We start from the raw sequence: 26,342 nt of genomic DNA, 5'->3' as shown, positions 1-26,342 counted from the left end.
CAAATTTCAGAAAGTGAGATTTAGCATTTTCTAACTATTAAAAAATGAACAAATACCATACCTAACATAAAATTGTTTCTAGAAGTCAACTACATAGAAATGTTTCGTCTTATGACTAGATCTTCAAACTATGAATTGTTTTGCTAATCTTATTTTTCAGTACTACGTTAAAAAAAATTGTATCATAATACACACCAGCCCATAATCATAGAAATCATGATCATCTTGCTCAGCTTCTAACTCTTCATCATGATCAGTGAAAAAGCCTTCAAATACAACATCCTCAATAGCATTGCTCTGAAATATTAATATATTTGCATATTTGAGTATGTGCAATACTATTATTTTAGTCAGCTATAGAAAACATAGTAACAGATAAATAAAGCCTATAACATATTTGAGCTAAAGAGTAATGATGAGCAAGACCAACATCACAGAAGCCATTTATCCTAGGCTTCTGATGGAACACATTCTTTAATGTGATCAAGAATTACATGGTGCAAAAGGGGCAGAGACCTGAGGAAACCGATTATTGCTACCTGGTTCTCTAAAGTTTTTATCTTTAGCTTTGGTAATTTATGTCAGGTCGCAGTAGTCCATACAGTAATAACCACAGCTCTCAATTTGGTCATTGTAAGGCTAGGAGATGGGGAACTATATCAGGTCTATTCCTGCTATCAATTAATCCATGCATAAGTGTGCTTTATCTCTTGCACAGGAGTGTGAACTGGTCATGAAATGCTAGTTTGTCTGTAACCTTTACCATATGAAGGTGCAGAGTGCTACAAATACAGGCACACAATAGGCATGCTCTTTTACATGAATGGCTCATCTCTCGCAATAATGTAATCACAGTGGAGATTTTACATTCAAAATATTTCAAAACGCAAAAATTTTGGCATTTTCTAAAATGGACTTTGTTAAATATAAGAAATATTTTATTACATTTTAGTAGAAATCACTGCCAGCATAGCATAGCAGAAGAAAAACTATGCAAAAGTATCTTTCAACATAAATGTGAAGACATTAAGCAAGATAACATAATAGCACATGGTAATTAAGAATAATTACTACCAGAAACTTTACTATTGCAGAAAATGAAACAATACTAATCAATACATACTATTACAAATCGTACAATGACTTATATACTGTGATTACAATACACAAACACAAGAGTGCTAATAAGATAGCAGCATAAAATACAACTGTTACAGTTAACAAATATAATGTTAGAAAAAGATGTATATTTCTGCAAAAGATAGGAACACTAAAAATACTTTTAAATATTTACCTCATACGTAGGAAATAAAATTTCCTTTAATGAAGAAATTGGAGCAAAGAATTTTGGTGGAGCTGGAGCCCAAAACATTTTTAAAGCTTCTGGATAAATGGAAACCTTCAAAACCAATACAATGCAGTTATCAACTAACATAAACCCAGTTTATAAATGTCTGTACTGAATCTGAACTATTAGGTGATGAAATGCTGTTTTCTGCTAACCATGGTTTTGTCAAAAACAACCCCACCAAATATAATGAAATCCTATGAGGTATAGGGCTCCACAGCCTGAATTAACTACCTGGTTTGCTCTTTTAGTGTTTTTGTTTGTTATTAATCAGCACATTAGCATATTCTATTACTTCAGAGAAGGAATTAAGAACTGAGACATGAGATTTCAGAACAAACCTCCCCATTGATGAAAAACTCCATATACATTTTAATATTGCATATTGTCAAATGTTAAAAAATCAGCAGAACTTTATTTCCAAGGTGTTCTGTTCTTTTGTTGCATAACAATTAAAAAAAAAAAAAACACTTTTTTTTCCCCCAGATTTTGTGTCTTCATTTGTAGGACTGTGCATATACAGCACACATTTATTAAAATTATTTCTTACTTTCTCTCCTAACAGTTGCAGTTGTGGCTTTTTAAGACAATATTCAGCAATTTTTGGGCATTCCGTTAGACTTTTTGATGTATGAGGGGGAAGAAAGTGAATCCCATCTGTCCGATTATTCTGGAATTGCTCTGAAATAGGAACTCCTTCATAACAAACTCTGCAGGAACATAAAAGATGAATAAATTACTCTGATTATGTGAGATAATAACAGCACAGAAATAGCTTAGTTGTTAAAGACAAAAAAAATTAGGTAAAGTTTAAATCAAATTAGAAATAAATTATGAATAAAACTTTGTTTTATAAACTAAAGATTGAAATTACATACTATACAATGGAAACCTGGTGTCAAGCTTGTAATTTTTTTAGTCACACACCAAATAATTTTAAGAAGACTTTCAGGATCAGGTCCATGGTGTGTATTATAGAAGTCACAAGAAAAATATAACACTAAGCTCTAAATTAGTACAAAATGCATTACATGCATAACTTCATGCATGGCAAATACACCACACAAGTGCTGTGCTTAAACTCAGATATACTTAAATGCCAAAAAGAACTGATTTCACCAGGAATGTCTGGCTGGTTTTGAACAGCACCTTATGTGATTACTTGGGGATTGGATTCTGATTTTTTTTTTTTGTCCTTTTTTTAAATAAATCTGCCTGTGGCAAACACCTCACAAAAGGAATATTTCACTTCAGAAAGCTGTAGTTTGAAGTAATTATACATCCCAATTTCCTATCTATCTACAGTTTCAATTTCCAAAAACAGTGAACACTTTTACACAACACAGTAACTCATAAGTATGTTTATATATGCATGTGCATATATATATATATATAAAAAAAATCCTGTAATAACTGTTCTACCTCTATTTTCTTTGTTCCTGGCACCTCTAAAGGGAAATTCAGATTTGAAGGATCTATTACTACTACCAAGCTGGCAAAACTATTTTAGATATTAGTAGCAACAACTATTAACACTATCACTTGAACAGATATTTTATAGGATTTATATATAAAATTATAAATGAATTTTTTATTTAACGGAGAGAAGGTTACAGTTATATTTTTTGCTATTCTTCTTGTAGCTTGTTTTATAATACAAGAATTAAGTTCTCACTTATATAATTCTTACTATACTACCAATTACAAGCACAAAATGCAATAAATGGTGAAATATGTAATGTATATACAAAAGAACGAGAAAAAACACTTAATTTCATACATTCAGGTATCCATATAAGTATGTAAATTAAAATGCACATTACATGGAACACACTTTTCTCAACACATTGGCATATGTCAACACTGACATCTACTGGTGTTAGTCAGGTTTGGGGTAGTTTTTCTGCAAACACTAAACAATGAAGTTTCTCTGTGCATTCATGGAACTAAAGTGTGTAACTTCTGTTATTTGCAATTTCACTGTTAGACGTATATCTGCTATATTGATTCTCATTTATGCTAATTGCAATGTACTTCCATTTTAAGACCTATGTAAATTATCAGAATACTGTATAAACGGGGGGGGGGAGGGTCCTCAACATAACTGAGAACCAGCCATTTGATTTAGCAAACAAAATGCCTTCTGAAGTACATTTGGAGGTTAAAAAGGAATCCTTAAAATGTAGCACTAGCCCAGAAGCTGTAGTTCTCATACAGAGAGAAAGATTATAGATCTGGGAGTAGTTCTTGAACTCCTTCTGGAATGTTCCTTTCTTCAAGTGGAAGCTTTGACAAAAAAAACTATTTCTTAAAGAGAAGAAAAACAGGAACTGAAAACCTAACTTTTGACAAGTGTTTAGCCTTCCTAGTTTTTCTTTACATCTAAGTATTTGGTGGTGAATTGGGCTTCCATGTCAAGGCTTTGGTAGTGGGGGGGCTACAGGGGTGACTTCTGTGAGAAGCTGCTAGAAGCTTCCCCTATGTCCCATGGAGCCAATGCCAGCCGGCTCCAAGATGGCCCCACCACTGGCCAAGACCAAGCCCATCAGCAACAGTAATAGTGCCTCTGGTATAACATACTTGGGGCAGGGGGGGGCGGGGGCGGGTGGAAACTGCGCAACTGCAGCCAAAGAGAGAGAGGAGTGGGAATATCTGAGAAAAACAACCCTGCAGACACCAAGGTCAGTGAAGAAGGAGGGGGAGGAGGTGCTCCAGGTGCCGGAGCAGAGATTCCCCTGCAGCCCGTGGGGAAGACCATGGTGAGGCAGGCTGTCCCCCTGCAGCCCAGGGAGATTAACAGTGGAACAGATATGCACCAGCAGCCCGTGGAGGACCCCAGGCCAGAGCAGCTGGATGCCCAAAGGAGGCTGTGACCCTGTGGGAAGCCTGCACTGGAGAAGGCTCCTGGCAGGACCCATGGATCTGTGGAGAGAGGAGCCCACGCTGCAGGTTTGCTGGCAGGACTTGTGACCCCACAGGTGACCCACATTGGAGCAGTCTGTTCCTGAAGGACTGCACTCCATGGAAAGGACCCATGCTGGAGCAGTTCATGAAGAACAGCAACCTGTGGGAAGGACCCACATTGAAGAAGTTCATGGAGGACTGTATCCCGTGGGAGGGACTCCACGCTGGAGGAGGGGAGGAGCGTGAGGAGTCCTCCCCCTGAGGAGGAAGGAGTGGCAGAGACGTGTGATGAACTGACCACAAGCCCCCTTCCCCATCCCCCCTGTGCTGCTGGGGGGGGCAGGTAGAGAATTAAGGAGTGAAGTTAAGCCTGGGAAGAAGAGAGGTGTGAAGGGAATGTGTTTTTACCATTTGGTTTTATTTCTCATTATCCTACTCTGATTTGACTGGTAATAAATTAATTTCCCCAAGTCAAGCCTGTTTTGCGTGTGATAGTAATTGGTCAATGATCTCTCCTTGTCCTTATCTCGACTCACGAGCCTTTCATTCTATTTTCTCTCCCCTGTCCAGCCGAGGAGGGGCAGTGATAGAGAGGCTTTGGTGGGCACCTGGCATCCAGACAGGGTCAACCCACCCCAGGTGGTTCTGACTCTTCAAGGGGGGTGTCTCCACAAAGGAATGTCAAGTGAAGTTATACAAGATATAAAAAGGTAAAGCAATCAAAATATTCCTTAGCATTTGGCGGTTAAGAGTGTTTTAAGTGAAAAACATAAAAAGAGCCCTCTTTTAGGGCACTTTTGCCATAAATAGTATAAACTCCTTGAATTGAAAACTAAGTAATCAACTGTGATTTGATGCAAAACAACATTCAGACTTTTCATTTCTGGAAGAGAGATGCATCATGGAGGAAAGCTCCAAGTAATAATAATACTGATATAATCGTTATGTTTCCATCTGCTGGTAAAAAACTGTAAAATCAGAATGTCTCAGGGAGATGCAGGCATTCCTGCATGAAGGAATCTTAACAAACATAACATGAAGCTACAAATCCTGTTAAATTTTTTGTAGGATATCTGCCAGGAACAGGTTTGACTATCCATATATACCTTTCATAAAAATATATTTAGCTTAATACTTGTCTTCATGGCTAGAAAAGTAGCTTTTTTAATTCTCAGATAACTAATGCCTGCCGAGTATACCAAGATTAAACACGAGTGCAAAAGCAAGGCATTTTTGCTATCTGATGAAATAAACTTAATACAGTCAGTCCCAGGAGAGAGTTGTACCTGACCTTGGGAAGTTTACATCTTGATAAATTGATACATCCTGCTCCACAAGACGTTTTTTGCAGACATCAATGAAAAGTTATATCTATTTTTAAGCCTGTAGATATTTTTCATAGTGAAGACAAGACTTTAAAGCAAGAAAATTATTGCTTTCTTGATCTGATCTACCATAAAACCCTACCACTGTAGGCTTCTTGGGACTTTGTTACAGTCAAACAAGATTCTTTCACAGAAGAACTCAGAACTAGTAAAAAAAAATAAAGATAGATCTATTGCTATTTAAACAGTTGACAGTCATTTGAATTTTACTATCCACAACACTGAAATCATGCTGTTGTGGTTTAACCCCAGCCAGCAACTAAGCACCACGCAGCCGCTCACTCACTCCCCCCCACCCAGTGGGATGGGGGAGAAAATTGGGAAAAGAAGTAAAACTCGTGGGTTGAGATAAGAACAGTTTAATATAATATAAAAAGAAGAAAACAAATAATGATAATGATAACACTAATAAAGTGACAGCAGTAATGATAAAAGGATTGGAGTATACAAATGATGCGCAGGGCAATTGCTCACCACCCGCCGNCCGACACCCAGCTAGTCCCTGAGAGGCGATTCCCCACCCCCACTCCCCCCAGTTCCTATACTAGATGGGATGTCCCATGGTATGCAATACCCTGTTGGCCAGTTTGGGTCAGCAGCCTTGGCTGTGTCCTGTGCCAACTTCTTGTGCCCCTCCAGCTTTCTCGCTGGCTGGGCATGAGAAGCTGAAAAATCCTTGACATTAGTCTAAACACTACTGAGCAACAACTGAAAACATCAGTGTTATCAACATTCTTTGCATACTGAACTCAAAACATAGCACTGTACCAGCTGCTAGGAAGACAGTTAACTACATCCCAGCTGAAACTAGGACACATGCTTACCCCTACATAGATCATTTGCATTTGTGAAATTAGCTAAATGCAGGGAATAGGTTAGTAATGAAATGTGAACAGCTTAAACGGACCTAAATTAGTGTCAGGTAAATGACACCTTTGACCTTCAAGGCTCACATAAGGCAACGAGTTTTAAAAATTAAAAACAGAAGAGGATGGTAGAGGATGGTGCCACTAGATGGCAGTGCTCCAAAGAATTTCGTTTTCTAGATTTTGAGGACTAAACAAATTCAGCAAGGAATTTTGGTATGGGCTTCTTTTTAAACTTTAACTCTCTTCATCTCCGGGGAATGTAGCTATCAATTTCCTCAACCTGTTGGCTACTTCTTTGAAAACCAAACCTTCCTCTTCTTCAAATCCCATCCTCCCACAGTTTCTACAGTTCATCTCTCCTGGTCCCACTCCCATCTAATTCCTTACACTTCCGGAGTATTTCAAGAGGTTCTGTCCCTTACTCTCTTCTCTTCTTCCTCTATTTCTAGTAATGTTCTAGTCAAAGACCATGTACAGTTTCCCTCTCCATGGTAATGAATCAGAGCATGATTCGTCACTGTGTTCTGCACCAACAAAAAATCAGATGATCTTCCTCTTAGGGATGTGAAGCTGCCAGTGCTAGTTCAGCAACGCTGAAAGATAAGAATCTTACGAGCCTTTCCCTTTTCAACCTTCATGGCCTCCCCACGACTTACTTTCTTCATCACTATCACTAGCATCCCATCATTCACACAGACTCAGAACACAGGTATCATTCACAACATTCTAAAATTAAAGTATTTTTCTAATCTCTCTACAAAGCTAAAGTCTGGTATCTAATTTCATATCTCGCTTACTGCAGCATCCATTTCTTTAGCCTATACAAGCATCACCTTGTTCTGTTCACATTCATTCAAAGCACTACTGCAAAGATCATAGTTGCTTGCTTTGAACGTTATCCCATTCTTTGAAGTAATAGAAAAAGAGAAGCTCATTCAAATATAAGATGCTCCTCTGCTTTCAAAGCTTTCACAGCCTTTCCTTTTTTCTCTCTAGATCAGTAAAGCGATAACTTCTGTTTTTGTGACTTCTAACTCCAACACTGACTTCTGACTCCATCGCCAGTTTCCTAAGTTTGAGGTTTTTTCCTTTTTGAAAACCTTTTTGCCCACCCTCTTGTTGCCTCTCACACCTGAGAAAAGCTCACTACAGCCATCGATTTATTCTCTCAGGGTTTCCTTAAATCCTCTTCCACCATGACCTGCAAAACAGTTAATGGCTGGGTTACTGGTATGCTGAAACCCCTGCTTACAATGCTGATCAGTGTTCTTATTCTCACTGAGTCCTTATATTCTCTGTCTGTATCTGTCCAACAGACAGAAAATGCTGCTGAATCAAAAGCAAAGACTTCAGTTATGGCCATGAATGATATTCATATGCTACCCAAATTCCTGACAGAAGCAGAAGCTCACAAAAACCAAAGGAAAACATCAGGGCCTAATCGTATACACTGAAACAATGCCATCCTTGATGGTTAGAATGATCTTGACTACATCAAAAGAATTCAATGACTAAAAATTTTCATAAGGTAATCTATGGATTCACATTTTAAGGTCAGAAAAGAAGCATCGTGATTACCCAACCCAACCTTCTAAATAATACAGATAATAAAATTTCATCAGTACTCCTGCATCAAGCTCACAATTTGCTGGATGAAACTCAAGATATACCTCAGAAAGAAATCCAGCTTTGATTTAAAGGCTGTAAGTAATGGATAATTTCATAACCTCCTACTTTCATTGCTATACACTGAAATCTTATAGCTACTCTCAATTTGTCTAGACTGAAACCTCAACTACTGGGTCTGTTATGTTTTTGTTTAGCAAATCCTTTTGCGTCAGAAACTATACCATGCAGGTAACATATTCAAACCATCTCTTGTGTAAAACCAACATGATGATCTTTTAAAATGTCTTAATACAGAACTGGTATTCAAGAAAAAGAGAGATCGCATACAAGAATCAACACTTGTGCTTGCTCCCCTAGAATGGTATTTGGAACACTCTGTTAAGTGCATTAAGTGCACAACATTCCTACAAACCTTCATATGGAAGAAGAATCACGGATTTAGCCAACAGGAAATCTGCTGCCCCTCTCTGGAACTTAGATTTTTTTCAGGGGCTGCAGGCAGAATTTTCCCTCCATTTCAAATCGAGAATACAGAGCCTTCTTCTAAGGGTGGATGCATCCATTCTTTCAAGGAAGGGCAAGGTGATTTTTTTTTTTTCTTTTATAAGACAGGGAAAAAAAACCAGAGTGGTGATTTCCACCTCTCTACGATAATTCATTACTGAAGCAGAGGGCCAGGAAATGAAAATTCATTGCTTATCTGAGGATTCAAACCTCACTCACCATTAGATTATATGACCATTCTGAGTACAGGAAGTTGAGCTGTTGAGCAGAAAAGAATGCAAAAGTCATGCAGCCAAGAGACAGAACAAGTGGTGACATGACTATCTCAGTTGTTAGAGCACTTAACTTGGAACAGAAAAGCTCTGTATAATATTTCTAATCCCAAAACTTTTTTTCTATATTATTGCTAAGGTCTCACCTCCTTTATTTTAAGGTAAACATGTTTAATTTAAAGTTCAGAGAGTATTACACAGCCATCTTCTGTTGCTTATCTTTCAAGACTGTAAAGCTCCTTTCAGAGTTACTGCTTTTCAGGATGCAATCTCCCCTTCTACAAAGGATGACCCTAATTCTCTATTCTTATCCTTATGACCTTGCATTTGGCTGCACTAAAACGCATGTTTTTCAAGTGAGCCCAGGTTAACAAGCTACACAAATTGCCCTGTAAAACTGACCTAGCCTTATCCTTATTTACCACTCTACCATTCTTTAGATCACTACAGACTTTATGAGCAATAATTTTATATTTCTGGAACCGGTGATACACAGAAACTACTAGTAGCAAATGGCCAGTCTGAAAAACCATCAGGGAAAACTTGGAGTATTAAGGCTCCAATTCTGAATCTTCTGATGTTACTATATAAACTAGAAATGCACAAAAAAGCAAAAATGTAACCAAAGTAATAAGCAATGAAAAAAGAATACGCTTCATATCCATTCCTATGCACAATATTTTAGTGCAAAACATGTCCAAAAAAAAAAAACCACCAAAAAAACCCAAAGATTTAGGAATTCACTACCATCAAATATAAAAATTGGTAACATAATAACATGATAAAACTGAGTAGGCTTATTGCAAAATCCATCTACATGTCCTCACTACTTCTTATAGAACAAATTTTTTTTGACAGATCTCTTTTTACATGCTGCATCAACCTCAGAAAAATTAACTATTATGCATTTTGTTCTACTTCAGCTCCTCATTCATTAAAGATGCAGGATCCTGCAGTTATCACATGACTACCTTTTACATATGCAATGAATACTTTTGACTACAAGTTTATCTAGGTCCCAGTTCTGTATGTGCTTAACTTTGTGCATGTGTTGAGCTCAACAGAACTACACTCCATTACTTAAAGTTATGTTTGTTCCTTGTAGAATCAGGATTGAGGTAAGATTGTCTCTGTGATAAAGGGCTAGTGGGTGTGTACTTTAAACCTTTTACTGTTGCAGAATTTTATATTCACAGCCTACTCTATTTGCTCAGTGTTTCTTGTTATTTCAATGGGACCTCTCGTGAGTAGAATGAAGTATAAAACTTCATATATTTATAACCTGAGTTGTGACATATAACTTAAAATATGTCTGTAAAATGCAATTTATTTTAAAAGCAAATAATACATTTTACAGTCTAAGCAAGCTACAAGCCTTTTAGTACCCTTGTTCTAATTATTTTAAAACACATCTACCAAACAAGGCAATTTTTTTTCAAATCTTTTTCTTTGCCACCTCTTTGAAACTACTAAATACTGAAACACCATAAGTTATTTCTCAACATATAATCCTTTAACTTACAAAATTAATTAAACCATAGTAACTGAAAATAAGTAAGTTCATACCTTTTCCTTTCAGCTTGCTCTTTCAAATAAATACATTTGGAACACATTGGTTCTTCCTCCTTATTGTCCGTGTCCTCTGCTGTAAATAAGATATTGTGACCTCTTCTGTCTAACGTATGATAAACTCTAGAAACCAGTTGTAAATAAGGAGGCAATATAAAACTAGGAAAAGCGGTACATAGACGATGAATGCTTGGATAATGTTGACCTCTAGAAAGGAAAACAAAGAAATCAAGAACCTTAATATCCATTCTCTATATTCTAAAGTACATAGTTTATCAAATACTACATCATGACATACATCAGACCATAGTATATAAATTGCTAACATAAATACTTGGTATAAAGTGCCTGGTGATTTCTACTAAAAGTAGAGATCACATTATTTAGAAAAGAAAAACAGGTAAAAGCTAAAATGTTGGTAATAATTTTGAAGTAAAAAATAAGTGCAGTAGTCACAATTTTACTTTCCCAGTTTAAGTAGAGCTTTCACTTGGTGCACTGAAGACTTAAACCAAGTAATGAAGATTTACAGCTTAAATTGGGTATGTGAATAAATGTTATGTTAAAATGTTACACATATGTTCATCTGCAAATTCTCTCCCATGACAGAGTACCTTGTAAATACCCTTGAAACTTTGAATTAGTTTTATGATATGCTATCAGTTGAACTTCTTCCTAGCTTTTCAATTCAGCTGTTGATTTGGAGGAAACACCGGGTCTTTGACTATGTTTGAAAACTAAAAATTCTACCATTTGACCCTCCCATCTAAGTTGTACTGAAGATGATGAAAGTCTACTGATTTCCATAGGCCATGGATCAAATTCTAAAAACAGTCTCTGGCTACTGTATGAACTTTAAAAAGTTAATAAATGTCTAATGGGCAGACAGTTACAACGTGAAGAGCAATATACGGAAAACGTCTGAGATGTAAAAAAAACTCAGAAATGGCTCCCCAAATATATGCTACTTTTAATTAAAGTTCATAAGTGCCTTCATATTTTAAGAGAAAATCCCAAATTAAAATAGTTAAAATTCCACTTTGAAATTACACTGAATAGTTTTCAGGTTTAACTATTTTTCTGATGTTTTCCCGAGACAATGACACTTTCAACAACTTGTTTTTTTGTTTTACTGAGAACTATGCCTTACTGTATGAACAGATATTATAAAGGGGAAATCAGCGAGAACTACAAAATGAAGTAAGGAAAAACACAAGATTGATTCATCATGCAATACATATTCAAGTTACAAAAATAGTATTTTATATTTGCTTAAGTTTTCTGAAAAATAACGACAGCAAAAAAGTAAAAGATAAAAATCACACATGTAAAGAAAAAAAACATGAAAATCAGTGTAATATAACAGAAATTTGACTAACATTCAAGAAATTATCACATCAAGTATATACCATATATATATCTGTTGCATTAATATAGTTTGAGTCCCTAAGTTTATAGGCACATGACAACCCAACAGGAAAGAATGCCAATAAATTTTTATTTTAATTAAAACTGGTCAAAATAATTTTTTTCAAGCCATACAACTTTAATATACAGAAAAGAGCCTAGTTAATTCATGCTTCAACAAAACAGTTTCACCAGATCTTACAATCCAGTCTCTACTGAAATCAGTGGTATTTTTGCCTGAATGAGAACAGGGTCAATGAAATAAAATGTGAAAGTTAAACATAAAAATTAAATATCCAGTTTGAAAAGCAACTCAATCACACAATCCATGAGACGGATTAGGATTTAAGGCATGCTTACAGCAACCCCATTTAATGCAAAGGATTTTTTTTTTTTTTAACTAATTGAATATATTTACAGCATAAATGGAAGTAAGTAACTGTTTTGGAGTGTCAAATCAGAGATCAATGCTTTAATAAGTAGATCACATTAATTTAAAATTAGAAATAAATATTTCACACTGGTTTTTTAACTTGATAGAGAGTATATAATCTTCATAAATGTTCTTAGTAGTTTACCTCAGGATGCTCTAATACAGTTCACTTTCTCTGCAATGCAATTACCACACAATTAAAACAAACAAACAAAAATAGAGAGCAAACAGCTTAACTTTGAACTTATAACATTTGGAGTGATTTCTGTAAATGATGGCAGGCAAAATAATTCCAAAATTCTGTAGGAACTTTTTTCTTAAGTTTGTCATTTAATTTAAATAAATAAAAACAATTTGAATGTTATTTTTATTGCATTACCATTACTGCTCTTGTATAGAAGTTTATCATTTCATTGAATGAACTAACTGAATGCTTTATCAATGTAAACTGAAATATTTGGGGCATGCTGCAGGTAAAGGTGAATGTTTTTACAGCACACACTCTCCTAAAACAGACTATTTATCATTCTTTGAAAAAAGGGGACATGAAAAAACAATACTATGTGTGTGGCCTACATTACCTTCACTTAATGCACTAAATATGGGGGTTTTAGAAAATCGTGCAGTTTCTGCACCATTGATAATCTGACAGTAAGTATTTATTGAAGGTAAAACACTCATTGTCTGTTGACACTATTTGTTTTAATATATAATCTTGCTAACCAAATGATCTTTAAGCAATGCAGATAAGCAATGGCATGCAAAGGGTCACTTAAATGCCAATTTGACTGTTTCATAAACTTAAGCATTCTTTTCCCATGACTATTCTCAGCTACTTAATTGAAAGTATTATCCATTTACAAACTTTAGGCCTGCCATAAAAAGGCTCTCTTCTGTATCCAATAGACCTTTCAGGACCCTAAGAACAACAAAAGCTAATAATTAAAGCTTCTTTTTTTTCCCCCCTTTTCTCAATAGAGAAGTGAAGAAGCAACCTATGGTACATCTAAACAAAGCTATCTATAAAGATCTTATTAGCAGTGAAGACCATAAAACTGAAGAGTCTCACTTCACATGGGATGGACAGGATCAGTTAAATTAGGACATAGTCTGTACTACTTTTGTAATCTGCACTTCTACTACAGAACGACAGATACAATCTATGACAAGAGCAAGGTAATAAGCAGTTGTCCTTAAATTACAGCTCTCCATGTAAAATCTCCTGAATTTCAGACAAGCACTGACTGTAATACAAATTCAAGTTAATGAATTTTTAATACATCTTCTCTATTTAAAGATGATGACTTACAGCTGGCATTGCTTATATTAAATTTGTGGTATTTTCCATTGTTTGTTTTTAATTATTTTGATTAGATTATGCTTGGAATTGTATGGACAAATTCAACCCCCACATAAGCAACTTCAGTTTCTGCTGCAGTCAAGAGAAGTTTCATCTGCATACAGCAGGACTGAATAGGCCCTCTAGATTTTAAAAACCATAAATCAGAACTATTTCAAGGAGATAAATAGAAAATTAAAACTAGAGATACCAAACTAAACTTGATAATTTAGATGAGAAATTGCAAGTTTTCAGATCCAAATTTGGGGGGATGGCATTGTTTCTTCTCCAAACTTACCTCTCATGCTATACACTAATAATATATTTTCAGTATTTTTCTTATAATAATGAAAGAAGATTAAAAAATTACTTGACATTTGAGGCCTGAGGAAGCAAAGATTGTTGCAAGTCGTGTTCCTCTTGTAGCTCTTTCTGAACTTCATCTGGTTTAATTTTTGATATTGCTTTTCCTTCTACCTGTAGCGCATCCGAGGCTGGAGCCTGAAAATGTTCATGAACAGAAGATAAACACAGTGTTACAAACTGATAAATTATATGGATATTATTATTATATGGATATCCCACTCTAGAGTAGAACAAGGAGCAATGGCACACAAGCAACTCTGACCACCAGAAAACAATTCAATTAAACTAGAGTACTTTAGAACTGCTGTCACTACACAGATCACAGCAGCGCCCACAGCTATTCAGGATATAGAATAAGCAGAAAAGTGTGATAAAAATAAATTTCCAATGTGCCCTACCTAAGCTGCATTTCTGAATAGTGTATAAGATAAGTGTATGTCAATATATTACAAAGAGAATAATCAAAAAAGCATAAAAATCATATTACTATTCAGACCTATTAAACTTCGAAGAGCATGAATACATCTAAAATTTGTATTGTATTTTTAAGCAAATTCTAACAGATACATATAGTTTAAAGGATGACATTTTTAGAAAAGTTTCTTCAAGGCTATGTTTATTAAATACAGGAACTTCAGCAGGAATACAAATGTAAGGAATTCCTACTGTTTCCAAGCACAGCTGCTCATTCCTATTTATTAGAGCACCACCTGCTTAGTTGTGCCAAAAATTGTTTTTCACACTGCGAAATAGATCAGAAAACTGATCCATGTTGAAAAAAAAGTTAAAAAAATGCATGGAGGGAAGGTAGAAATTAATCTAGATCTCCGATTCCCTTTGTAGAGAGTTCCTACATAGAAATTTTGTCGGGCACAGCTCACTGTAATCCAGGAGTGAGCAAACAGCAAGGAAAAGGAACTACCAAAGTCATCATTGCTGCCAAAGTGTCTGCATCTGCTTCACAAACTCAGCTTCGGAATCTATACCCTTGTGCTGCGTTTTCCATACTGCGATGACCTCCAGAGGTCCCTTCCAACCTCAACCATTCCTCAATTCTGTCTCCTGCAAACTGTTAAACATCCTCCTAAAACAGACTAGAAGTGCCATCAATAAAAAGGATTCTTCTGAACTCCACTTAAAAGCTTGCATACATAACACAACAAAGCACGTTCCACAAATTAAAGTATAATCACAACATAACACAGACAGAAACAGAACAACACAGTGGGGAAAACAAATTTTAAAGTGCTTTGTCTTGAAAAAATTTTCTCTCTAAATATGAAAAGTAAGTCCACTTTTTTGCCCAGCTCTTCCTGATACACCATGGTAATTACTTCTGTAAGACTGGCTAGCTTAGTTTATAGGAACCCAAATAATACAATTGTTGTAACCAAATGCTTTTCTAATTAAGATTTTCCATCACATATCTGGTTAAATGAATCACAAAGGCATAAGATTTTACTCTTCTTTGTTCACTCACATGCTTTATTTATCCCAGAATATAAGTCGGCACAATGTTTATGTCTACTGATAACTTCAGCAGTATTTAAGTTCTTAGCAAAAATCACTGCATGAAAAAATCATGGAAGTTTATAGTTCATCAACAAGCATATTAATCATCAAGTAAAAGATACTAAGAACTGCAGAAGATACCTAAATGAGTCACTACCTTCCGAAAAGGCTTACTCAAAATTAAAATGGTTTCATATATTGTTAGTTTATTTTTGAAACCAACACCACTCTTTATATCAGCACATCCATGAAAAAATATGAAGGACCGAAGTCAGATATTTGATGTTTACCAAAGAAACTGGAAGTCAATCAAAATTTTACATAGAGGAAATAGGCTAACAAAAATAAGGAATACAGAAAAGTCTGAAAGTAATATGTCTACCTGAAAATGTATCATTAAAATGAGCCAAATATAAGACTATGATTTTTGCTTTTGAATGTCAGGTAAATGTTTCTGTCATGATCTCTTGTCCAGTTTAAAGAAAAAAAGTAGCCTGATTGGATGCATTGTCATTACCAGCTTTTGGAATGCCCAGATACTCGAATAATTTGAAAAAAATGCCATGTAAATGATATCCAAAGTAACAGAAGATACTCAACAACACTTGTCGATGTCTTAGACACCAATATGGCTAATGAAAACCTCCAAAACTAAAATTAGAGCAGCTACTATTTTAAAATCATAAGCCAAAGTTCCGTGACCTCATCCTTTTTGTGAAACAGATCATAAAGGGGGACTTTAACACACTCTTGCTAATGAATTATGGAGACTATACTAAGTAGAGGGGAGATCCTTTAAGCTGAAAATCAGAGAACATGAGCCAACACACTTACTATTAGATGGACATTTTAAATGTATGTAATCTCATATTTTATTTCATTTTCTTTGTAGAAATACCAGTGAACAAACACACAACTTTTTATTCAAAATATTTATGTAATTCAGTTACAGATGTAACATAAAATTACAATAACTAAAGCAAATATCTGTTTTTTCATCTAACTGCTTTGTGTGTCACCAAATTTGCAAGTTCATCTGCCCGGTCAATCAATTTATCTTGAAGTTGCATGGGCCCTGCAGCCCACTAAGCAAAGCAAAAGATGTCACAAAAACATGCCAAAGAATAGCGTTCTATAGAAATACTAATATACAGTACATTGCTGTTACTCTGTATAGAAATACTTCTGCTAAGGATACGATACAGCATTTAGCTAATACATATGGGTTCTTAAAACCATTTCTCTTTCCTTTTCTAAAATTTTGTCTCCATTATTTTTTCCATGTGTAAAAGTGAAAGCATGCACTTTCAAATTAAATAATATATTTAAATTGCGTAGTAGGTGTGTTAAATGGAACCAAATATGTGTTATCTTTTCAGGTGCCAATCTTGCAAACTGTTTTGTGGTAAGATCACTGAACACCACTGATGGGTGTCGTTGCAACAATACCACCAGTGCATTACAGAAATGGCATGCTGCCCAAAATAATACTAAAATATCTAAAAAACATCATCACAGTACCCCAGTACTGTTTAAATAACTGGGAAACTGTTGGAAATAGTATATAAATTAGAAGTAATAAATAATCTTACTATATTCTGGAACATTATAAAAATTACCATCAGTGACATTGTGCTGTGTATTGTTTACACATCATTTAGCATATTTAGTTTAGTAACCAACAGATCAACTGATGTTGCAGAGTATACTCTTAAAACTACCTGCAAACACCATTATTAATATTAATTATATAAAACATTATAGCCAAGTACAGATGGCACATGAGATTTCAGTTACCAAAGGATTAGAAATATTTCTAAACTACAGACAGACAAATATCATAAGGAAAAATTCAAAACACAATATTTTTTCTAATTTAGCAGAATTTTTAAAAAGTAATATAATTTCATTTTCATCCATTTTCTTCAACAGAACTCTAACCCATCTAACAGAAATCATTTTGCTACCACAAAAGTTGCTAGGAAATATGAATTCTTAGCCATAGAAGAATGCCTGCCAACTGGAACTGCTCAGGCCAGCATTACCAGGCTACTTAGGGCTCTACTTCATGTCCACTGTAGACCCATTGCAGAATGCAGTGCCAGGACTGATGGGGAGTTTCTGTCACCTCCCTGTGACTCATTCCCAGAGATCCCCTGTCCCTTAGCCCTTCAGGGTAAGCTGTGTGCATCTTTGGTTCTTGGCTATCCTAAAATTGATCAGGAAAGTTGGTTGCTAATGCTCTGGAATTCTAGGCGTGTGCCTACCTCTCTCTATTCCTTTCTCCATGCAGCTTGAAGGGACACAATCAGGGCCAAACTACAGTCAGTAGGAGGAGCTGAAGAAGCAGCTGAAGCAAGGCCCTTAGACATTCAGAAGGTTTCTTATTTTGGCTAGACCTCTGGGTTATGATGACTAGACCTTGAAATAACATACTCGCAAATATCGGGCCATCAACAAGCATCTCACATGGGTGTCTCTCATCCTCTTTTCATTTCAGTCCCTTTAACTCCTTATTTTCAACACCTGTATCTGTCTTCCCATGCAGCTTATCCAACCTTAAGATGATCTCATTTATTCAAGTTTAGGCCAAGGCTATCTGGTACCTCTACACATAACACTGCCTCGTGGAAATATATCCCATTCTTGGTTGTCCTTCTTATTATACCATTGTAAACACAAATAGTGTTATTCTGTTTTATGATAAGCATATATAATAACTTTAAGGCAAAGTAATCATTTACATTGAAGCTGCAGAAGGAACAAAGTTAGCATTTTATTTCAGTATCTGGTTATAGCCTTGCAATACCAGAATGCTAGAAACTGACAACATAGGGGAAAAGACATTATTTGGTCTTAGCAGCAAATTTTTCCTCTGTGGTAGTCTCTATAAACTTGATACGTGTTCACTACTGAAAATCTAAGCTTTATAGAGTTGATATTTTAATGACAGTTTTTGTCATGTGTGAAATATCACAAAACCAAAAGGATATTGAGCATTATGCCATTTTCCAGGAAGGCATCCACTTGTTAAATGTAGATTAGGATTCTATTTATACGTTGTTTCATTTGTAATCTTCTTTCCAATCTCATAAAGAAAAGCCTAACCCAACATCTGACCGAATGAACCTTAATTTGTTTTTTCCTCTAACCTTAAGCTGCAAGACCAGTATGAAGACCTGTTTTATAGAAAATCTTCTTTTAAAGGGCAGGTGGTAAAGAAACAGCTTGCAGACCTCTGTATGCTCTAAAGCATCAAAACCTTAAGCATGCGAAAACTAATACTATCTCACAATAGTACTAAACCTGCTTACCTGCTTCACCTGCTTATTATATGTTAACAGCTCATCTTTAGGCTGAGATTCATTTTTTGCTAATTGAGATTCTTTCTGAACTACTGGTGTCTTCTGAGGGAAAGGGGGAAAAAATGTAAAAGGTGAATGTACAACATTTTTTTAGACACTTTTGTGCTCCCTGAAAGGTAATTCAGTACAATATTTATGATATGCAATTATTCTTTCATCATCCATGCATTTTATGAAGCACCTAGAACATTGTATCAATTTTCTCTTAAGCCAAATATTTCCTCAACAGCTAACTAGATTTCCAAAAATAAATATAGTAATAGGCAAAGGACCTCAGAAATTTATATCAAGAGATCTATGAGCCTTTAAAGCAAATAAATCATTAATGCCTCTAAACATTAAGCAATCCCCCAAACATATCTAAGTTTAAATATTTAAATTTTAAAATCAGTTTGAATGAAAGGCATAGAATGATGGGCACTAATACATGTGACTATAGATCAATGTCTTACAATTCCATTGCCCTAATCAGCATGCTACTTAATAAAAGTTAAATTCATTATATCCAACAGTTGGAGAATCAAATCCCATAAGAAAAGGAATGAATAAGACACAAAAGGGAAAAAGAGAAAAATAAAGGTATACTTGTGATTTATGAAGTACCAAAATGTTTTTAAGGACAATTTCATTTCCTTCCCAGTTTTATCAGTTTAAAATATGAACTACCTATCTTAACAACTCTGCAAGCAAATAGAAGCACTATTAACTTATTATATTTTAACATTCCTAGATAATGCAGAATGTTACCAGGCTTGCTTGGTGAAAACTTGGCAAGACTTGAGATTCAGTTTTTATTTCCTCATGTTCAATTGGTGCCTGTTGTATAAGCAAGAGAAGAAAACTAGTGTCAAACAAGAATGCTAAAAAAAAAAAAAATTATTCATACTACCTTACAGAACAAAACAACATCAAAACAATATATATGCATAAATTAAAGTTTGGGTCTTCATTACACAAATTAGTCTGAGAGCAACAAGTACATTCAGAGACAAATGATCTTAGGCTCATCTTTTTTTACGCAAACATTTACGCACATGCTTAACTCTTTACTATAAATAACTTCTCCACAGAACTACTTATAGTAGAGAAGTTTAACAGCTGAGTGCAATTTTCAGTTAATCATTTTCTTCACAGGAGAAAATTATAATTGCTTCACTTGCAGAAAAGTTACTGCAAAATTTGAAATCGTTCTTAGTTCCCAGACATACTATTCTTCCTCGTCAAAGGAACGGTTCAACAAGTCCCCTTTGGTTACAGTATATCCATACAAAAAAAAAGCAGAAATAAAACGCAGCAACAACTCTCTAAATAGATGGTAGTTTTAAGGACAGTGTGCTTTCTAAGCACCTGGTTAGCATATATGTACGTAATCCAGCACACACGTACTTTACCATACGTGCCACACGCTGGCTTGAGGAACCAAGTTTTAAAGAAAACAGTAATAAACAGAAGTATCACATCTAAAGTACATTTCATTTTTGAATAGAGTTCTTTAAAACCGCTACAGAAATGTTAAATATTTCTAGGGAAAATATTTCAGAGCCACAAGCTGATGCAAGAATGGATTAAAGGTATCAGTTGAATACGTGTTAGAAACAGTCTGTCACGTCATGAAAAAAATCCTTTGCTGGCACTGCAAATGTCCATTTGCTCTTTGAATGTAAAAATCTTCTACACAGTAGAATTTTTATTCCTTTGAGTGTATTGTCCACCTAACAATCTAAAAATATTAATTTTTTTTAGTGCCTAGGACTTTTTGCATTTAACTTTAATACCACGTAAGAAGCATACTCTGAGCTGCAACAATTTTTTCCTTACATATTAGAAAATTAAAAGGGAAAAAAAAAGGAGTCTCCAGGACAACACAGTTATAAAGGTACATACTACCGCAAAAATGTAAACTATAAAGCAATAAAAAGCTACGGCCTTGCAGAAGATTGTACATGTTGATGTTTTGCTTTTAACCAAAGCCTTAGTAATTTATCTACCTTTGACAGAAAAGACAGCTTAAGAAAAATACAATTCATATTACATTTTTTTTTTCATCACCATGACAGCAAGGAACTAAAATAGAGGAATGTAGTAACAACTCAGACTAAAAGGAACAGATTCAGCATTATCTTCTCAAGCTATACCAAACAACCTTCCTCCTCTTTGCAACATGTGCATATTTTCAAACATGGTGATTACCATGCACTATTAATTACTACAGTCCATCTTAGTCAACTGTAATTCCTTTCCCATGCAATTTATTATCCAATTCATGGAATCAGAGAGAAATTTTCACAAAGCCTTTCATTGAACCAGACTGGATCAACTTACTTTTCTAAACTATTGCATAATATGTAAATTACAATTTTACATACTAATTTTCCTGTTCTGTCAAAACCAACAGAATTATATGAGCAAATATTATCTTAATTTCATTTTAGACATCTGTACATGTTATGTGATTGCTTTCCTTTGTTGGGTGCAGTGTTTTCTCTTTTGTCCACTCTCCAAGGGAGAATCACAGGCACAATGCCATTCTGTTATTTTAATAAAATTATGTGTACTGTCTATATATGTACTGTGGGCTGTGTGTTTGCATTAACAAAAACAATGCCAAAGAGGTGTGATCTAACTTTGGAAAACAAAAGTGTTGAGAACTATGGCAACTCTTAATTGCGGTGGAAATCTGTTCTTGAGTGTTCTGCCCATTCTTGAGGAAGCTGTTTCCTGCACTGATATTTTAACCTTGTGATAGAAACTTCTACTGTGCCTTTTTAAAGCTTTATTAGCCATAGGCTTCCTCCTGCAGGTGTAGAAAACTATTTAGGTACCCAAGCACCTTGATAATTCACTAGAAACTATTTTAACATTTTCAGTCATTTTGGTATGTCTGTGGTATCCTTTGTAGCTGAAAAGACTCATTGCGAGTCCTGACATACAGAAAATTAAGTTGTTGTTGTTGTTGTTGTATTTAAATATTTTCATCTGGTATTTCTTTGATTCCTCATTTGATAGTTACATGCTATTAGAATAAATTATTTTCCTCTCTGTTCTGACAAGTCTCTATCACCAGTGCAGAAAAGACCCTGATAAATGACAAAACAAAGTCAATCTACGTGTGTGAACGTACAAATATTTTAAAACATGATTTTAACATGGTGAATTTATACAAGTTATTTATACACAAACATAGCTAATCACCCTGTACCCCTTTGACAAAGCTTGAAATTCTGGGAGATTACAATCTATCCGATAAAAACCAATTTGTTCTCATATTATACAGCAGCTTACTGATCTACTGAAGATTAGTCTCCCATTTTGTTAGACTCCAGGGCAAGATAGTCCTTGCCCCATAAAGCCTGTAGCATTTTTTAAGACAAGTATAAATGATGTGGGCCTAAAGATCATAAGGAACTGGAAAGTGATTGTTGATAAAATGTAACAAACTGCACAACTGGATTGTTCTTAATTAGTTGCACTGGTAACTGTGAAGAAATAGAGAGATTTTAGAAGTCTACACATGTAAACCATCTACCCAACATCTCTCTCTAGGCAGTTTCTTGCAACATTATGAAAATAAAACATCTTAAAAAAAAAAAAATCTAAAGTAATACGAGTTAACTGTTCTAGAAAAAAATTTTAATGTATCCAGGAGTGGTAGTGTCCACCCCTGAAGACTGAGCAGCTCCCTTCAGCGAGTGGCAGGAAGTGCCATAGCCTTTGCCATGATTAACCTTATAATGTGTACTTCCTGAAATAGCAATGTAATAGCAAACTAATAATAAAAAGCATCATGGTCTTGATTTAGCTACATTTTAATGGATGCTAAGACTGTGAGAAGAACATTCCACAAGCCACCTGTAAGCAGAAAATAAGAAAAACAATAGGAAGAGTTAAGGTTTTCACCACTTAAAGAGAACTAAATGAAATAAATTGAAGTCTCTTGTTCATTTCCATGACACTTAGAATACACCTTATAGCACCTAAGGGGGGAAAAAAAAAATATTTTCAATAAGCCTCTTAAAAATAGTTTTATCAGAAAGCAGTAGATAATCTGTTTATCAGAAAGCAGTAGATGATCTGTTGCATAATTTTCATATCAGCTAAAATATAAAGAACATATAGAGCAAATAATAAGTGAGATACTGTAAAGTTATGAGCAAATACTTGTTTGTATTTGCCGATAGATAGAAAGCAAATACAAGTCTATCTCTTCCTGAATTTTAACAGTAATTAGTCTCCATCAAACCACTTTAGGGAGAGTATTAATGCATTACAGAGAAAATCTTCTCAAGGCCTCACTATTGAGATTAACTGACAAGAGCTAGAAATGTTTTTTTAACAGTACAGCACATTTTATGTTGGCTTGCTGCTAGTATGGTGCACTGTGTAGTCCTTGTTTAATAGAAGTATTCAAATTTGATGTTATTTTTTGAGAACAAAAATGTTGTTCATTTAGTTACCACCCTCACAAGCTCATCTGAGGTACCAAAGAACTGATCTGCTGAAAACAGTAACTAACTAAAGATGAGCTGCAGGTTCATCACCAAGAAAGCTGCACTTCAAGCTGAATACCAAGAAAATGCATTTCCGAAATGAATATAAACACCCTCCTACGGATACTAAATCCAACATGTAACTTAGTAACTCAATATACTTCAGGGGTAGCAACAAGCCTCAGGGCAATTAAATTACTCCGGGCATTGGAAATTATATTATAATAAAAACTCTACTTTTTAACAGAAAATGTGGTAGGAATCATTATTCATAACTGATTTCCCACAAAGGAAACAGGGCTAAGTACTAACGTCCCACCGAGCTGGCATTCCATTCCCCAGATAATGCTCTTTTCAACGGGGAGAGGGAAACAGCGCTCAGCCTCCACAGCAATATCATAAGCTATCAGTGCTAACAAGTCATTAATGCAAGTTCAAGAATAAGATAAAGAGAACAGAATATTTTTTTTGGTAAGAAATGAAAAACACATTTAATTCTGAGAGCTTTTTTCATTTTAGTAGTTCTGTTCATTTCCTAGGTATTTCTATTTCATTTAAAAGAATGCATTTCTTACTTCATTAGAGAAGGCAAGCCTTGAAGCTCAGTGTAAAGTAAATAAACCATGCATAATAATAATAAAGAATTGCTAGCGTCTTCATTCTATTTATGAGGTCACAGTTCAAAAGACACCTGCTGCAAATGCCTTGGATTAAAAAAAAAAAAATGTAATCAGCAAGGGTCTCATTCATCCTCACTGATGTCCATATGTCCATACCTAAAAAAACATTAAACAACAAACAACCAGACCAGAAAGTCATCACCAAGTTCAAATTTTCATTTTACTTTGAACCTGATTGATGTAAGTTTTAGAAATAAAGAATTAAACATCACAGTACTCCAGAGGTCAGATTTTCAAAGCTCAGAGCCCAGCAGCTCCCACTACAAACAACAGAAAATCAGTTCTCTTCAATTTTAGAATATCAGGACTTGCTAAAGGCCAAATTTTGAAAAATCTTACCTAGAACATAAGACATGTTTATAAAAGCGTAAGAAAAACCATGCAACTCAGCACGTTACTGACCACTAATAATTATTTCTGGCAAGTTGAACAAGAAATGGTTTTCCAGGTCCAGGTTCTTCTCTAGCCCTCTTCCCATCTGCCTGAAGTATTTTTGTAACCAAATGGCGAATTTCAGCCAGACAAAGAGAACAGTCCCAAATAATTACACTCCTAAAATACAAGTCAAGCAATGAAGAGGGGTCATCTCAATGCTGCCACACTGAGGAAAGTCTTCTCTGATTTCAATCCCAATTGAAATACACCAGAAAATATACAGAGAGTGGGACACACTGTGAATGCCTCAACCACACAAACAGCTCTCAGAAGAAAATCAAATCAGAGGACATAAATCTAGTAGAAATGCAGTTTCAGACTATTGCTGCTCATGGACTTACACATTTAAATTAACTCAGTTCAGGATTCTTTTTTCTCCTAATTTTTGTATTTAATCAAAAGACAGTCAATCTCACATTAAGGGAATATAAGGTACTACACTTACTTTCTACGAGAGATACTCTATGATCATAAAAGGTAGCATTTTGATAGTTGTGGGAAATAATGTTCTTTATCACCTCACACAGGTTCATATGCTTTTCATCAGTCTTCCACACTTCCTTGCAGAGGCAGTTGCTGCTGAAAAGGAGTAGTTCACCCTCCATGGGTCTATTCATTCCATGGCATCCCTAACAAGTGCTAGCATGAATACCAAGCGTGATAGTGATTTTTGTGACATAAGTTTCAGCCCTCTTCGAACTAGAACAAAACTATCAGTCTTGCTAAGAGAGTTCACAGAGCCATCTGATAGTAAGTTACTAGTCTTGTTAACAAATTAATCAGCAACCCTCTGGTGAAAGTGTGGGAAAGTTTTCTGTAGCATCTACCTGATGCCTACTACTACTGATATCTACTGCTGTAACTAATTGAAGGGACTCTCTTACAGCTGCTTACACAATCTACCTAACTGTGAAAATAAAGAATTTGTCTTATCAAGACTTCACAACCTAAACAATAACTAAAAGAAGCAATACTTCCAACATTATCCCAAATGCATTTAATGCACTTTTTCATCAGTCAGACTGGAATATGTAACCTTAAAAAAGGGAAAGAAGAGTAAAGAAAAAGGTGTATTAAACTATAAGCAGTATAATAAAAATAATATCCCAGAAGAGTTTATGTTTTAATATATTTTTATACTGGCTCATTTTCATTTTTAAGGGACATCAAAAAAAACTGGCAGAAGAAACAGTGAAGAATATTCTGTGATACATTAGTGTCTTTATCCATTTGTTTTGTCTGGCTTCCGTGTTGTAACACATTGTAGGAGCTGGAAAAAAAATATACAACTCTTATAAAAGCAATATTTACCCAAGAGAAAAATATTGCTTTTGTTCTGGTTCACCTACTTCCATTTTTATGTTGTAGTTCTGGCCAAGAACACTCTCCAGGAGTTCTTTGATCGTCTGGTCTGAGGGAGATGGAGAAGTAGACTGCAGGGAAGCAATTATTTCACCAATAGACCTTGCAACCACTTTCACAGGCAATGCTGGTGTGGAAATAGGCTCTTCAGGTTTGCTCTGCTGGAAGTTCTTCTCGTATATTTTTGAAGTGTCTGGTCTAGTCACATCTCTTGCCTCCTCCAACTGTTCTCGAGCAGACCTCACACTTGGCTGCTTGCTTCCTTTTCTCAGCACTCTTCCCGATTCAACACCTAAATCTTGTTGCTTTGCTTTTGAAATCACTCTGCTTCTCTTCTTAGAGCTTTCCCTGGTTATTTTTCCCTTTCTTGAAATACTTTTGTTTTTATCAGAATCTGTAGAGCAAAATTCATCACTACCTTTAATCACAGTACCTATTTCTTCAGTTTTATCTCTGTTTAAATTCTGGAGATCCAT

General features: G+C 35.2%; 1 protein-coding gene across 1 annotated transcript in view; it reads right to left on the bottom strand.

The window, feature by feature from the left end:
- TTC6 (tetratricopeptide repeat domain 6) overlaps positions 1-26,342 on the bottom strand; it is a 46,411-nt gene extending 20,069 nt beyond the window's left edge. Inside the window, exons 1-4 of the mRNA XM_010583991.1 lie at positions 25,854-26,342; positions 19,650-19,718; positions 18,852-18,944; positions 14,030-14,160 (exon numbers count right to left, since the gene is read on the bottom strand). Coding sequence (XP_010582293.1) covers positions 14,030-14,160; positions 18,852-18,944; positions 19,650-19,718; positions 25,854-26,342 — 782 coding nt within the window. The remainder of the gene's footprint in view (positions 1-14,029; positions 14,161-18,851; positions 18,945-19,649; positions 19,719-25,853) is intronic.

This window comes from Haliaeetus leucocephalus, unplaced genomic scaffold (assembly GCF_000737465.1).
Source record: "Haliaeetus leucocephalus isolate CR32 unplaced genomic scaffold, Haliaeetus_leucocephalus-4.0 Scaffold932, whole genome shotgun sequence".
Classification (NCBI taxonomy): domain Eukaryota; kingdom Metazoa; phylum Chordata; class Aves; order Accipitriformes; family Accipitridae; genus Haliaeetus; species Haliaeetus leucocephalus.
The sequence above is the reverse complement of the archived record's forward strand: the minus strand, read 5'-3'. Positions and strand labels throughout refer to the sequence as shown.